The 16,612-nt window shown below is 38.7% G+C and overlaps 1 protein-coding gene across 3 annotated transcripts in view; it reads right to left on the minus strand.

The window, feature by feature from the left end:
* Nucleotides 1-200: 200 nt before the first annotated feature.
* FGD3 (FYVE, RhoGEF and PH domain containing 3) overlaps nt 201-16,612 on the minus strand; it is a 200,714-nt gene continuing 184,302 nt past the window's right edge. For 2 of the 3 annotated variants that reach the window (XM_061618205.1, XM_061618204.1), the window contains exons 18-19: nt 8,875-9,015; nt 201-1,444 (exon numbers count right to left, since the gene is read on the minus strand). In XM_061618205.1, the coding sequence (XP_061474189.1) occupies nt 1,220-1,444; nt 8,875-9,015 (366 nt within the window). In that variant the 3' untranslated portion in view covers nt 201-1,219. Of the gene's footprint in view, nt 1,445-8,874; nt 9,016-11,736; nt 11,804-16,612 lie in introns of those variants that run through there. The other variant, XM_061618206.1, reaches the window with a different exon arrangement.

Consider the following 16,612-nt stretch of genomic DNA (forward strand, 5'->3'; position numbering starts at 1 on the left):
TCCAGTCTCTGCATATTAAGGTTGCTGGAGCTGAGAGGTGCAGCAAGCTGTGAATAACTGGGCTGTGAAGGCCATGATGAGGGAAGAAGAATAGGTTGTACAGACTAGAAGAACAATGAGACTCAGTGACTGAATCCAAGAAACTGGTTTTATATCTATGATGTTCACCTAAATCTTCTTCTACTTTGAGTAGTTGGCTCAGGAATCAATGGCATGGATTTTTATTTGCATACATAAATACTGTTGCAAACAAAAGTACACAGGAAACAAATTACAAACTCAATTTATACAAGTGCCTTAATCTGAAGACTAAGTCTCAGATTCATTTTGTTAAAAAAAATGCTTAATATGTGGTATTTACAAATTATATAAATAAATCCTTTACTCAAAAATTTAATCATTCTAAACACAAATGTCACCTTTACTGGGTGTACTAAAAATGTCCATGTATTGGTAACATCCCAGCTTGCAGTATAAAACATTTGATTGCATACATTAAAAAGGAGGTCATATAAAGAAATAAGAAAAGTGTGGGTAAAAGTAAAAAACAAATATATTTTATATATATATTTATATACTTGGTATTTGAAATTTCAACGTGTCTTCCACAATGACTTTCAGAAGACTTTGCAAACATATTCTACAGTATTTGTCTAGTGAAAAAAATCATTTCAAGAAAGGACAGCATTACCAAAAGAAACAAATCCATTACATTGCTCTTACAGCACAGAGGAGACCATTTTTTAAAAAATCCCAAAAGAGAAGACAAAGAACAGCATGTCAGTGGCCAGCCACAAGCCTAGTACAACATTCAACTTAAAGGCAGCACTTCTGTAAGTCACAGACTATACATATCCTTCACGCAAATAGCAACTGAAAGAAACAAAAATATAGGATAAAGGGAGAAGAGTGAAGGAAATGACAGGGGGAGAGGTTGCAATTATTTTTGATAAAATTAATGCTTTCTCCTTTTCTTTTCTATCAATATCAACAAAACACCATTAACAACTATAACTACTTATTCCATCTAACAACATATATGCAAGACAATCAGTACTGTAAGTGATGATAGAACAATAGTGAGAGGAAAAGAAAACACTGAAATTACTATACAGACATACAGAAATATAAAGCCATAGAGATTTTGAAAGTGCCATGAATATCGCATTCAGGTGACTTTTTCCTCTCCCCAATATAGCTTGGACCCAAAAAAGAGATATTAGGGATCACTGGATCCTTCACTTGGCTCGTAAGTCTCCCCTTTAGCTGCTTTGGTGAGAATATCCATCCATTTTATTTGCAACTCTTCATCCTCTGCACTGAAATACATAGTCTGTTGGGATTGGCAAAGTCTGAAAACATATTTTGATTCAAACTTCTCACCAGAATGTGGTAAGTCAACTTCATATCCTGGTAGGGGTATACTTCGTGGAATTCGTCCATCCTAAGGCACACAGAAGAAAAGCAGGAATTAAAACCAAAAAAAGGTTGACCATGGACACAGAGCATATAATAGGGAAACAAGTGATACATTTCAGAAGGACAGTCATTATTTCCCCTGATTTCAAGAGTTTTCTAGGATCTCTCTAGGATGCACACCTTAACATGGTGAGGGGGTTTGAGAGTGTTGAAGAAGCTAAGAGCTATCCTGTCAGGAGTCTAGACCAAGAAGCTAGACTCCTAGCAGGGGCACCCAAGGCAGAATGGTCAAAGCTGAAACACCAGACTAAGATGCATCCAAACTCAGAGGTAAACCACCTCTGAATAGCTCTTACCACGAAAACCCTATGAAAAGAGTATCCAAAATGCAACACGAGATTGGAAGATGAGACCCCCAGGTCAGAAGGCACTCACCAAGCTACTGGGGAAGAACAAAGGACAAGTACGAGTAGCGCTGTGACTAATGACGCAGCTGGGTCAATGCCGAAAGGAAGCCCAGAGGCTGATGCGCACAGATGCGAAAGGAGAGTCTGGAGTTGTACGACGCACACAATAGGAACATGGAATGTGAGAAGCATGAACCAGGGAAAGTTAGAAATTGTCAAGCAAGAAATGGAACGCATCAACATTACAATACTGGTGTGAGTGAACTAAAATGGATGGGAATGGGACATTTTCAATCAGGCAACTACAAAATATTTTATGCAGGAAATGAGAAATTAAGAAGAAATGAAGTTGTTTTAATAGTGATAAGTGATGTAGCAAGAGCAATTAGGAGCTGAGCGAGTAATGAGGTTAAATGGGAAACCTATCAACATAACCATCATCCAAGTCTATGCTCCAATGGCAAATGCAGAAGAAGAGGAATTGGAGAGATTTTACGCAGAAGTACAGGAAGAAACTGATCACACACCAAAACAAGATGTGATTATAATCATGGGGGACTGGAATGCAAAAGCAGGGAACAGAGAAGAATTAGGAATTGTGGGGAAATGGGGCCAGGAGACAGAAATGAAGCAGGAAAAAGACTTACTGAATTCTGTGAAGCCAATAATTTGTTTCTTGTGAACACATTTTTTGAGCAACCGAAAAGACAACTGTACACGTGGACGTCACCAAATGGTCAATATAGGAATCAAATTGATTATATAATTGGTAGCAGAAGATGGAGAAGTTCGATACTTTCTGAGAAAATAAGAAAAGGAGCAGAATGCGGTACAGTTCATGAACTGCTCGTATTGAAAATGCCAGATGTCCAAGCTGGATTTAGAAAGGGAAGAGGCACCAGAGATCATATTGCAAACATACGCTGGATAATGGAACGGACCAAGGCATTTCAGAAGAAAATCACCTTGTGCTTTATAGATTACAGCAAAGCCTTTGACTGTGTAGATCATGAAAAACTATGGAATGCTTTAAAAGAAATGGGGGTGCCACTGCACCTGTTTGTCCTAATGCGCAACCTATACACTGGACAAGAGGCTACTGTAAGGACAGAATATGGAGAAACCAATTAGTTCCCAATCGGAAAGGGTGTGAGACAGGGGTGTATTTTATCACCCTACTTGTTTAATCTATATGCAGAACTTATACGGGAAGCGGGATTGGACCAAGATGAAGGAGGTGTGAAAATTGGAGGGGGAAATATAAATAATTTAAGATATGCAGATGATACCATACTACTAGCAGAAACCAGTAACGATTTGAAACGAATGCTGATGAAAGTTCAAGAGGGAAGCACAAAAGCAGGACTACAGCTGAATGTCAAGAAGACTAAATAATGACAACAGAAGATTTATGTAACTTTACAGTTGACAATGAGGACATTGAACTTGTTAAGGATCAATACCTCGGCACAATCATTAACCAAAATGGAGACAATAGTCAAGAAATCAGAAGAAGGCTAGGACTGGGGAGGGCAGCTATGAGAGAACTAGAAAAGGTCATCAAATGCAAAGATGTATCACTGAACACTAAAGTCAGGATCATTCAGACCATGGTATTTCCAATCTCTATGTATGGAAGTGAAAGTTGGAGAGTGAAAAAAGCAGATAAGAGAAAAATCAACTCATTTGAAATGTGGTGTTGGAGGAGAGTTTTTCAGATACCATGGACCGTGAAAAAGACAAATAATTGGGTGTTAGAACAAATTAAACCAGAACTATCACTAGAAGCTAAAATGATGAAACTGAGGTTATACTTTGGACACATAATGAGAAGACATGATTCATTAGAAAATGTAATAATGCGACTTCCGGGAAGGGTGACTTAGCCTGTGCCTGCTTTTGAGACGGGCTCCTGCCTCAAAAGAAGCTTATTCAGATATATCAGTCAGTTTTTTCTTTTTTTTTTGACTGATTAAACTTCTCCCGGGTAGGGAGAAACGAAGAGATTAACCTCAAAGCCTATTTTTGTTGGGACGACCAGATCTCATTAATTTATGGGACGAGGTCCAGCCGACGAAGGTGGGACGGATTTTCAACAGCAAGCTCTATCTGTTAAAGCGAACGTTCATCTTATCTTCTAAGAGAGAACGCACTAACAGGCAAGCACCCTTCTTTCTATATTTTTCTTTTACTTGACTTAAATTGTTGCTGTTTAAAAGAGATTTGCCAGATTGATCGGTTTTTGACATCTCACTGGGGAGCCGTAACTTCTCTCTGCTACGCACTAATTAATAGCTTATCTCTGTTTTTGTTGCAAAAAGCTGTCCTGGATTTGCATTCTAAAGATATACACAGAAGAGGGATTTCTATTCCAGATTTTTATTTTGAAAAATATTATACTGTTTTGAGACTACTCTCTTTTTGGTCTATTTTATTTTGACGAATCTGTTTCTTGACGATTGCCATTAATTGTTTCGATCCTGGGAACTGCATTTTGTTTACTTAACTATTGGAGAGATAAGGCTGTCTGCTCTGTTTATACTGTGATGTCACCAAGTTTGGAGTATTAACCCAATTGTTGCTGAAATAAGAAGTGGTTTTCCTATATTTTTCTTTTAAAATGGCAATTAAGAAAGTGGCTGAGAATCTGGAAATAACTATGTTTCAGAAAATAATGGATGAGATTGAGATAACGAAAATTGAATTGAGTAAAATGAAGCAGGAGATTAAAGATATAAGGGTCCCTGTGAGAGAGGTGACCCTGGAAGGGGTCCCTGTGAGAGAGGAGACCCCGGAGATTGGAACAGGGGTCCCTGTGAGAGAGGAGACCCTGGAGACTGGAATAGGGGTCCCTGTGAGAGAGGAGATCCCGGAGATTGGAACAAACGTGGAACAGGAACAAGATTTGGAGTCTATGGACTTTAGAAATAAAATCTATTGTTTGGAACTCAATGTTATCTCTGAAGAAATTAATGAAGATTCTAGAGATAAAGTTATCAATGGCATGGATTATCTTCTGGACTGGAATGATGTGATGGAGCCCAATATAGAGAAAATCTATGGAATTAACTGCAGCCATGTGACAATGGAAAAACTTTTAAGAGATGACCCAGTGTATTTTGAAAAAAAGAACAGAGATATGATTTTACAGCAGTATTTCAGCAACCTATTCAGAATGGATGGCAAGAAAATATTTGGGATAGAGGTAATTCCCATCAGACTCTTACTATATGACTATGGCTTTGACAGCAAGATTATTATGGAATACTGATAATGGAAGATTGGATATTGAAATTACTGGACTTAACAAGACTACTGAAGATGGAAGATGGAAAATGGAACTAATAGAGATAATAGAACAATGGCTACTGAAATTACTGAACCTAACAGATTCTGATGTGTTGGATTAATTGAAATGTTTATTTTGACTATGGTTATGACAATAAGATTATCATAATTAGTAATGAGATGGATTAATCGATATGCTTATCTGGAAAAAAAATTGATAGATATATTTCTTAAAGAATTGAAACCTCTCTTTGACTTTTTGTGGAAAGAATAAAGTAATGTTTATGAGATTTGATGATTAAGTAAGATAACTATTGGAGGAAAGTGATTTTATAATATGACTTAAGAGACAGGATTGTTATATATTATAGACTTATAACTGATTTGATCTTTGACAAATGGGAAGTCAATATTTTACTCTTTATTTTTTATTTTTGTTTTTTTTTTTCTTTTTTTTCTTTTTGTTTAACTATTTTTGATTTTGTTTTTTGTCTTTGAATGTTTTATGATTTTGTTTTGTATGTTTTATGAAAATCTGAATAAAAATTATTGAAAAAAAAAAAAAAAGAAAATGTAATAATGCTGGGAAAATAGAAGGGTGTAGAAAAAGAGGAAGACCAAACAAGAGATGGATTGATTCCATAAAGGAAGCCACAGACCTGAACTTACAAGATCTGAACAGGGTGGTTCATGACAGATGCTCTTGGAGGTCGCTGATTCATAGGGTCGCCATAAGTCGTAGTCGACTTGGAGGCACATAACAACAACACTACGAATGAGTAATACCTGAAGGCAAAGCACTGCACAGATATCTCACTGAACATATATTTTAAAAATTGATAGCAAGAGGTTATCTGTTCATAACTGAATTCTGATGGGCCAGAGCAATTCTGTATCCAAGAAGTTTTGGAACACCATTGCCATGGGGACTGACTTGTACCACATGCTTACCACCTTGCCTACCACTAATCATTGAACCGCATGCTGCTGGGATGGCAAGTAGTCCCCATAGACTTGGCTGTGGCTTCTCTGCAGTCTTTGGACTTGAACAGTATTTACTTCTAAGCTGCCTTGGATTTTTAGAAAAGCAGAGTATATCATCTATTTTCTGTTAATGGTTTTCATTTTAGTTTTTTTTAAGAACTAAAGAAGCATGAAAATGATCAAATTGCGTGTTGGTTTTGCCTTGAGGGGTTTTATATATTTTTTAAAAAATTGCAACTGTTACAAAGTTTGGATTCAAGAGTTCTAAGGAATGAAAACCAGAAAAAACCGACCACCTTTTGGCATCAGGAAGAATACGTACATGGAGATGCACTAAGCTGCTGGGCTGTCAGGCTTCCTCTGCGATTCTTTTCTTGTAATAATATTAGCATATTATTATTAATTGCTCATTGCCATCCTCATATTACTCCTGGGGCTGCAGTTGATGTGCATATGATGACTTTGTACACAAGGTGATTTTCACGCCAATTGGTATAGAAAAGCAATTTTACTACATATTCTGCCAGTCAACATACTGCTTCTCTTTATCATTCCAAAATAAGCACCATGGAGAGATTTGAAGATTACTTCTATTGCTGTATTAATCCTGTATGTTTCCAGTGAATTTGATTTAGATGTAAGTATGCCAGAGCTGAGGAAATTTACTTGTTTCATGCATTATAAAAACCTATTCTCAGCACTTCTGCAATTGCACAGATCTAATACTGACACAGAGCTAAACTTCATAAATCAAATGAAGATTTAAAGTCATGCCATCTTACCGTCACTGCCTTGTTATTTTTATTTTTGGGAGGATGGATTTTTTCAAGATCAACAAACCCTTTGAAATGTTCATTTTGGGGGAAAATGCTTCTTAAAATAATTGTCATAGCTGTATACCTTTATGATGAAGATAAGAAATTTACTTTGTTTCTTTAAAAAAATATAAGAATGTTTTCCATGAACGTTTGCTAAATTTGCAAGACATTCTGTATTTGAAAGCAAGCCAAATCCTTATAGCCCAAGGTTCCCTAATCTTCTGGTATTGGAGCATACTTTTTTCTCTTAATTAAAATTGAAGGCACACTGCGGTTACGTGCCCTTACACAATGGGCAGCTTCCTCTGAGGGTAGCTAATTTGCCCCAGAGGAAGCTGACTGACTTCTGACTGACCAAAGACTTCTGAGGAAGCTTAGCAGTCATGGAATAAGAGGAGAGGTCCTCTTGTGGATAAGAGATTGGTTAAGAAGCAGAAAGCAGAGAGTAGGAATAAACGGACAGTTCTCCCAATGGAGGGCTGTAGAAAGTGGAGTCCCTCAAGGATCGGTATTGGGACCTGTAATTTTTACTTGTTCATTAATGACCTAGAATTAGGAGTGAGCAGTGAAGTGGCCAAGTTTGCTGACGACACTAAATTGTTCAGGGTTGTTAAAACAAAAAGGGATTGCGAAGAGCTCCAAAAAGACCTCTCCAAACTGAGTGAATGGGCGGAAAAATGGCAAATCAATTCAATATAAACAAGTGTAACATTATGCATATTGGAGCAAAAAATCTGAATTTCACATATACGCTCATGGGGTCTGAACTGGCGGTGACCGACCAGGAGAGAGACCTCGGGGTTGTAGTGGACAGCACGATGAAAGTGTCGACCCAGTGTGCGGCAGCTGTGAAAAAGGCAAATTCCATGCTAGCGATAATTAGGAAAGGTATTGAAAATAAAACAGCCGATATCATAATGCCGTTGTATAAATCTATGGTGCGGCCGCATTTGGAATACTGTGTACAGTTCTGGTCGCCTCATCTCAAAAAGGATATTATAGAGTTGGAAAAGGTTCAGAAGAGGGCAACCAGAATGATCAAGGGGATGGAGCGACTCCTTTATGAGGAAAGGTTGCAGCATTTGGGGCTTTTTAGTTTAGAGAAAAGGCGGGTCAGAGGAGACATGATAGAAGTGTATAAAATTATGCATGGCATTGAGAAAGTGGATAGAGAAAAGTTTTTCTCCCTCTCTCATAATACTAGAACTCGTGGACATGAAAGAAGCTGAATGTTTGAAGATTCAGGACAGACAAAAGGAAGTACTTCTTTACTCAGCGCATAGTTAAACTATGGAATTTGCTCCCACAAGATGCAGTAATGGCCACCAGCTTGGATGGCTTTAAAAGAAGATTAGACAAATTCATGGAGGACAGGGCTATCAATGGCTACTAGCCATGATGGCTGTGCTCTCCCACCCTAGTCAGAGGCAGCATGCTTCTGAAAACCAGTTGCCGGAAGCCTCAGGAGGGGAGAGTGTTCTTGCATTCGGGTCCTGCTTGCGGGCTTCTCCCAGGCACCTGGTTGGCCACTGTGAGAACAGGATGCTGGACTAGATGGGCCACTGGCCTGATCCAGCAGGCTCTTCTTGTTCTTATGTTGAAGGAGCGAAAAGGCCAGAGCAATGGATCATGCAGCTTTTATCAGTGGAGAGGTACACTGGATGCATAAGAACGTACAAATTAATCAATCAGTTTCCTGAACCACACAAGCAGTTCACTCACAGCACACTAGCATGCCCTGGAACATAGCTTAGGTATAACCATTCACAGAGCTTGGAAAAGTTACTTTTTTGAACTACAACTCCCATCAGCCCCAGCCAGCATGACCACTGGATTGGGCTGATGGGAGTTGTAGTTCAAAAAAATAACTTTTCCAAGCTCTGCTTCCAGAACGTTTCTCAGTATGGCATGGTTAAATGTACTTTTTTAACTGCTATGTAAGATGTTGAGATGTTTACCTGACTTCCTCCTTGTAGATATAAGACAAGAGGTTCAGTCTTAGGAATGGTGACCCAAACTTTATACCACACCTTTCCTTTTTCTTGGAACAGAAGGTGACTGCTGAAAAGACTGTTTTCGGCTCCCAAAATGCTTTGCTTCTATGAAAATAAATAAATAAACTAATAAGTAAGGCAAGTAGTGTTTAATCATGTGTTCATGCTGAAAGGCATTTACAATTTATTACACACCTTAATAGTTTTATGTTCAAATATCTGTCCTGCATTATCAATGTGCACAGAAGTGTGATTACCAAGGCATCAATCCTTCAATATTCAGAGGTTTAATCATCATTACATATAATCAGGAGTAAAAGACCTACATGTAGGTACTGAGTTCCTGTTTTTGGAAAATGTTAAGCTAACAATTCCACCTCCACAGTAAAAGTTGAGAATAGCAATTAAGGTGATACAGCTACTTTTATACTTAAAGTAGGTTGGAAGAAGAATGAAAATTAATTAGGAAGCTGCTTCAGCACAAGTGAATGTAGTCATAGCACAGTGCTGCTGCAAGGATAAATAAAACCCAGAGGTTTGAGGGGGGAGAAATTTATTTCCCCGCCAAATCAGTTTAAACATCCCATTTCTATGCATATTTATTAAGAAAAATACAGCTCACAGTGTTCAGTGGAACATACTTCCAGGCAAGATTGCTGCCAGACAGAGCCAAAGCATGCTATTTCAGAGATGACAGATATCTTTGAAGCCTTTGGAATGCTGACATTTCCATCTCTCATTCCATAAAAATACATTACTTTCACTAATTTTTGAACAAACACAACTTAGCATTGTACAATTGTCAAAACAAAATGCAAGGACACAACTCCCATTTGTTTCAACAGGCTTGTGCAGGAACAGTTTTTGCCAGACCATATCATCTGATAACAGCATGTGCCTAAGTGTCAGCTGCTAACAACTACCAGTTTGTACCTTAACATGCAAACAGAAGTGTGAGAAGCAATTCAATATGCTCACTCCCCCAGTAAGATGCACTGTGGAATTCTTAAGCTGACATTGTGGCATCGTCAGTGGGAAGTTTACAGGCTACAGTTCCTTCCATATGCTGTGTGAACAGACATGATATAAGGGTGGATTGAATGAGCACGTGGACAAACACCTCTGAAGAAATGCCATTAGACACAATAGAGGTGCAAGGTTTTGCAAACTGAAATGACACAGTGTACAGTGTCCTGCCACTGACTTAATTGGTGCACGAATTTCACCTCTTAGTTTTTAGGAAGTAAAAATCCTCCTCTGTAATATGCAACTAAAAAAGGTGGGCAGAGGAGAATTAGATAAATAATTCCTCAGGAACCATATAACAAAAAATGAAGGAGAGCCTTTAAGAATGGAAACACTTACCTATTACTTTAGGTTTTTGTATACCACATCTCTGGAGAAATCTGACATCTACTAATAGATCAGAAAAAATGGCAAACCCTGGAAGAGCCACTGAGCTCATGAAATATTAATTTAGGGGAAACACTTGAACCCCTAATCCTAGAAACATTTCCTTGGATGTAACCTACATATGTCAATCAATTTCTTTGTAGTAAAAGACAACAGCCCAGATTAGGCTGCATTTTCTGCAGTTCCCTTGTGCATTTTGGCTGAATCTGAAAGACTTAGCACAGAGCTAAATGTCTAACTCTATTAAGGAGAAGTACTTCCTTTCTCCTGAATTTGAACAACATGAAGTTCTACTTCAGAGAGCAGGCCACATTTCACTGGCTTTTAAGCATTTGCATGGCTTTTAGGATTATAATAAACCTCAGATTTGGGGCAACTAGTTTCCCATTGTTGGAAGACAGTTCCTCTGCAATAGTTTTCGATTGCACTACAAGAACTACTTGTAGTATTATGAGTCAGAAAGCATATTTCTGAGTGGAAGAGTAACAAAGTTTATTAAAGTCATTTGGTAGTTCATATCTTTGCCTCTTGTTATTGAAATCATCAAACTTGAAGTTAGTGGCAGGAGCACATGGTTTGGTATGGTGATGCTGTTCTGCTGCCCTCCCAACAGTGGTGTTGCTGCTGTTACTGGGATGGAGCAGGACGGTGGTGAGGTTGGGACTGCATAGCTTCACTGGTGCACCCATGCAGCCTCAACCTTGACGCTACCATGCCCCCGCCTCCAGTTCCAATAAGTGGAAGAAATGCTGCTGTCAGGAGAGTGGCACCAGGGTACTGCCCCACCATGCCAGGTGCTCCTTGTCAATTGATCATTGTGACTTTTATGCTTTCTTCATAGGATGTAAGTCATCTTAGAGAAGCAAAGGAAGGTCTGATCTGATTAGTGCAGTGGAAACTATTGATTCATGATCCTTACAGCAGAGTTTGGACAGAGGAAAAATAAATAAGATAAGGGAAGAATAAGTAATCAAGATTGGTTAAAGAACAAGGAAATATCAACCCAACCTACTAAAATATATAGCAATACAGAATTGGATTTGGGTATCCAGGTACACAAAATATTGACACCTGTGTGTGTGTGTGTGTGTGTGTGAAATGTCTAAAAACTCATTGTTATTGACATATATATGGAATAAATCATAATGTTAACTACTGTAGCCAACAATGGTGTGACAAATCAAATGTAGCATACAAATACTTAGATTGTGGACCAAACACATTTCTACCCTGCATGGGTCTTCTTCAGTAGTCAATATACATACAATATATGATTCAATGTTGTCACTACATGCACAGTTTGCTGTTGTAACAAAGCATAATAGAGAAAAAAATAATACACAAATCAATAAGCCCACCATAACTGGAAAAAAAACCCTAAATCTGTTTTAAACTTGTTTTTATACTACTCACCTATCTACTCCTGAGAATATATTTATATCCTTTGATGGATCTGGATTTATCATGTGGTTTGCCCAATCTGAAAAATAAGTATTAACTAGTTCAAAATTGTCCAGTTGATCTCTTCATTAAGTCCATGCGGTGACACTGTATTTAATGTGTATATCCAGTACAGTTCTTCCTGCATAGGGTTCTTATATAACTATTGTCCTTTTTATTTATCTTTTCCAGACAGAAAAATTGTAGAGCCTCCTGGCCATGTCCAAGTTCTACAAATTACTGGGCCATGGGGCATGTATCCTTCTCCTCTTTGTGTTCACAAATCCAAATTTTGATGGCTCCTGTGGTCATTCTCACACAGACTTTCTTACATGGGCATAAAGCAGCATAAATCACCCCTTTAGGGTTACAATTGCAAAACTGTTTACAAATGTTGTGTTTGTTACTACTTGGGTTTACAAAGTGGTTTTCCACAAAGAGATTTTTACAAACTGAACAATATCCACATTTAAAATTCCCTAATTATATTACCTGATAGGGTCTTATCCGATGTGCTAGATCTACACGTGCTGTGTACCAGCATGTCTCTAAGGCTTCCCTCTTGCCTATATGCAAACAAGGGGCTCACAGAACATACAGGAATGTTCTTCAGCAGATGCCAGTGTTTATTGATCGCATATCTTACTTTATTAGTATATCCATCAAACGTTATCACCAATCTGTCTGTTGTTGAGAAATCCTTAGATTGCAAGAGTTCTGTCATCTTTAATAGTATCCTCTGGACCCTTCCATACCAAAACTATATTGTTCAGGTATCTCTTGTAAATGATAATTTGTTGTTATATGCCTTCAAGTCAATCACGACTTATGGAGACCCTGTGAATCAGCGACCTCCAAGAGCATCTGTCGTGAAGCACCAGATCTTGTCAGATCAGGTCTGTGGCTTCCTTTATAGAATCCATCTCTTGTTTATGGAATCCATCTCTTCTTTGGCCTTTTTCTACTGTTTTTCCCAGCATTATTGTCTTTTCTAATGAATCATGTCTTCTCATGATGTGTCCAAAGTATGATAACCTCAGTTTCATCATTTTAGCTTCTAGTGATAGTTCTGGTTTAATTTGTTCTAACACCCAATTATTTGTCTTTTTCGCAGTCCATGGTATGCACAAAGCTCTCCTCCAACATCACATTTCGAATGAGTGGATTTTTCTCTTATCTGCTTTTTTCACTGTCCAACTTTCACATCCATACATAGAGATCGGGAATACCATGGTATGAGTGATCCTGACTTTAGTGTGATACATCTCCGCATTTGAGGACCTTTTCTACTTCTCTCATAGCTGCCCTCCCCAGCCCTAGCCTTCTTCTGATATCTTGACTATTGTCTCCACTTTGGTTAATGACTGTGCCATGGTGAATGACTGTGCTGGAGGAGGGCCTTGGATGTTGAGCGTAGTGTACGGGTGGGTTCATGTCGGGAGAGGTGTTCCATCAAGTATTGTGGCCCTAAGCCGTGTAAGGCTTTATAGTTAAAACCAGCATCTTGAATCAAGCTCAGAAACATACAGGCAGCCGGACTTCCGGGAAGGGTGACTTAGCCTGTGCCTGCTTTTGAGACGGGCTCCTGCCTCAAAAGAAGCTTATTCAGATATATCAGTCAGTTTTTTCTTTTTTTTTTGACTGATTAAACTTCTCCCGGGTAGGGAGAAACGAAGAGATTAACCTCAAAGCCTATTTTTGTTGGGACGACCAGATCTCATTAATTTATGGGACGAGGTCCAGCCGACGAAGGTGGGACGGATTTTCAACAGCAAGCTCTATCTGTTAAAGCGAACGTTCATCTTATCTTCTAAGAGAGAACGCACTAACAGGCAAGCACCCTTCTTTCTATATTTTTCTTTTACTTGACTTAAATTGTTGCTGTTTAAAAGAGATTTGCCAGATTGATCGGTTTTTGACATCTCACTGGGGAGCCGTAACTTCTCTCTGCTACGCACTAATTAATAGCTTATCTCTGTTTTTGTTGCAAAAAGCTGTCCTGGATTTGCATTCTAAAGATATACACAGAAGAGGGATTTCTATTCCAGATTTTTATTTTGAAAAATATTATACTGTTTTGAGACTACTCTCTTTTTGGTCTATTTTATTTTGACGAATCTGTTTCTTGACGATTGCCATTAATTGTTTCGATCCTGGGAACTGCATTTTGTTTACTTAACTATTGGAGAGATAAGGCTGTCTGCTCTGTTTATACTGTGATGTCACCAAGTTTGGAGTATTAACCCAATTGTTGCTGAAATAAGAAGTGGTTTTCCTATATTTTTCTTTTAAAATGGCAATTAAGAAAGTGGCTGAGAATCTGGAAATAACTATGTTTCAGAAAATAATGGATGAGATTGAGATAATGAAAATTGAATTGAGTAAAATGAAGCAGGAGATTAAAGATATAAGGGTCCCTGTGAGAGAGGTGACCCTGGAAGGGGTCCCTGTGAGAGAGGAGACCCCGGAGATTGGAACAGGGGTCCCTGTGAGAGAGGAGACCCTGGAGACTGGAATAGGGGTCCCTGTGAGAGAGGAGATCCCGGAGATTGGAACAAACGTGGAACAGGAACAAGATTTGGAGTCTATGGACTTTAGAAATAAAATCTATTGTTTGGAACTCAATGTTATCTCTGAAGAAATTAATGAAGATTCTAGAGATAAAGTTATCAATGGCATGGACTATCTTCTGGACTGGAATGATGTGATGGAGCCCAATATAGAGAAAATCTATGGACTTAACTGCAGCCATGTGACAATGGAAAAACTTTTAAGAGATGACCCAGTGTATTTTGAAAAAAAGAACAGAGATATGATTTTACAGCAGTATTTCAGCAACCTATTCAGAATGGATGGCAAGAAAATATTTGGGATAGAGGTAATTCCCATCAGACTCTTACTATATGACTATGGCTTTGACAGCAAGATTATTATGGAATACTGATAATGGAAGATTGGATATTGAAATTACTGGACTTAACAAGACTACTGAAGATGGAAGATGGAAAATGGAATTACTAGAGATAATAGAACAATGGCTACTGAAATTACTGAACCTAACAGATTCTGATGTGATGGATTAATTGAAATGTTTATTTTGACTATGGTTATGACAATAAGATTATCATAATTAGTAATGAGATGGATTAATCGATATGCTTATCTGGAAAAAAAAATTGATAGATATATTTCTTAAAGAATTGAAACCTCTCTTTGACTTTTTGTGGAAAGAATAAAGTAATGTTTATGAGATTTGATGATTAAGTAAGATAACTACTGGAGGAAAGTGATTTTATAATATGACTTAAGAGACAGGATTGTTATATATTATAGACTTATAACTGATTTGATCTTTGACAAATGGGAAGTCAATATTTTACTCTTTATTTTTTATTTTTGTTTTTTTTTTTTTTTTCTTTTTGTTTAACTATTTTTGATTTTGTTTTTTGTCTTTGAATGTTTTATGATTTTGTCTTGTATGTTTTATGAAAATCTGAATAAAAATTATTGAAAAAAAAAAAAGAAACATACAGGCAGCCAATGCAAGCGGGCCAGAATCGGTTTTATATGTTCAAACCATCTGGTCTCTGTTACCAATCTGGCCGCTGCATTTAGCACAAGCTGCAGCTTCCAAACCATCTTCAAAGGCAGCCCCACACAGAGCGCATTGCAGTAATCTAACTTGGAGGTTACCAGAGCATGGACAACTAAAACCAGGTTATCCCTGTCCAGATAGGGGCGTAACTGGGCCACCAACCAAACTTGGTAGAAGGCACTCCGTGCCACCGAGGCTACCTGAGCCTCAAGTGACAGAGATGGTTCTAGGAGAACCCCAAGCTACGAACCTGCTCCTTCAGGGGGAGTGCAACCCCATCCAGGACAGGTTGGACATCCACCATCTGCTCAGAAGAACCACCCACTAGCAACATCTCAGTCTTGTCTGGATTCAGCCCCAGTTTATTAGCCCTCATCCAGTCCATTGTCGCAGCTGGGCACTGGTTCAGCACATTGACAGCCTCACCTGAAGAAGATAAAAAGGAGAAATAGAGCTGCGTGTCATCAGCATAATGATGGCAACGCACTCCAAAGCTCCGGATGACTGCACCCAACGGTTTCATGTAGATGTTGAACAGCATGGGGGCAGAACTGACCCCTGTGGAACCCCATACTGGAGAGTCCAGGGTGCTGAGCAATGTTCCCCAAGCACCACCTTCTGGAGGCGACCTGTCAAGTAGGAGTGGAACCACCGCCATGCAGTTCCACTCCCAACTCAGCCAATCACCCCAGAAGGATACCATGGTCGATGGTATCAAAAGCCACTGAGAGATCAAGGAGAATCAACAGAGTCACACTCCCCCTGTCTCTCTCCCGACAAAGGTCATCATACAGGGCGACCAAGGCGGTTTCTGTGCCAAAACCAGGCCTGAAACCCAACTGAAATGGATCCAGATAATCGTTCTCATCCAAGAGTGTCTGGAGCTGGCCTGCAACCACTCATTCCAGGACTTTGCCCAGGAATGGAACATTTGCTACCAGCCTATAGTTATTAAGATTTTCTGGGTCCAGGGAGGGTCTCTTCAGGAGTGGTCTCACTATCGCCTCTTTCAGGCAGCCAGGGACCACTCCCTCTCGCAGAGAGGCATTAATCACTTCTCTGACCCAGCCAGCTGTTCTATCCCTGCTAGCTTTTATTATTATTATTGTTGTTGTTGTTGTTGTTGTCTTTATTTATACCCCGCCATCCTTCCAAAACTAGAACTCGCTGTGGCTTCCAGATAAAAACACATATAATTAAAACATACAGAGTCTAGATTCAAATAAAATTAAACTAATTCCAATATTAAAACCA

This window comes from Rhineura floridana, chromosome 3 (genome assembly GCF_030035675.1).
Source record: "Rhineura floridana isolate rRhiFlo1 chromosome 3, rRhiFlo1.hap2, whole genome shotgun sequence".
NCBI lineage: Eukaryota > Metazoa > Chordata > Lepidosauria > Squamata > Rhineuridae > Rhineura > Rhineura floridana.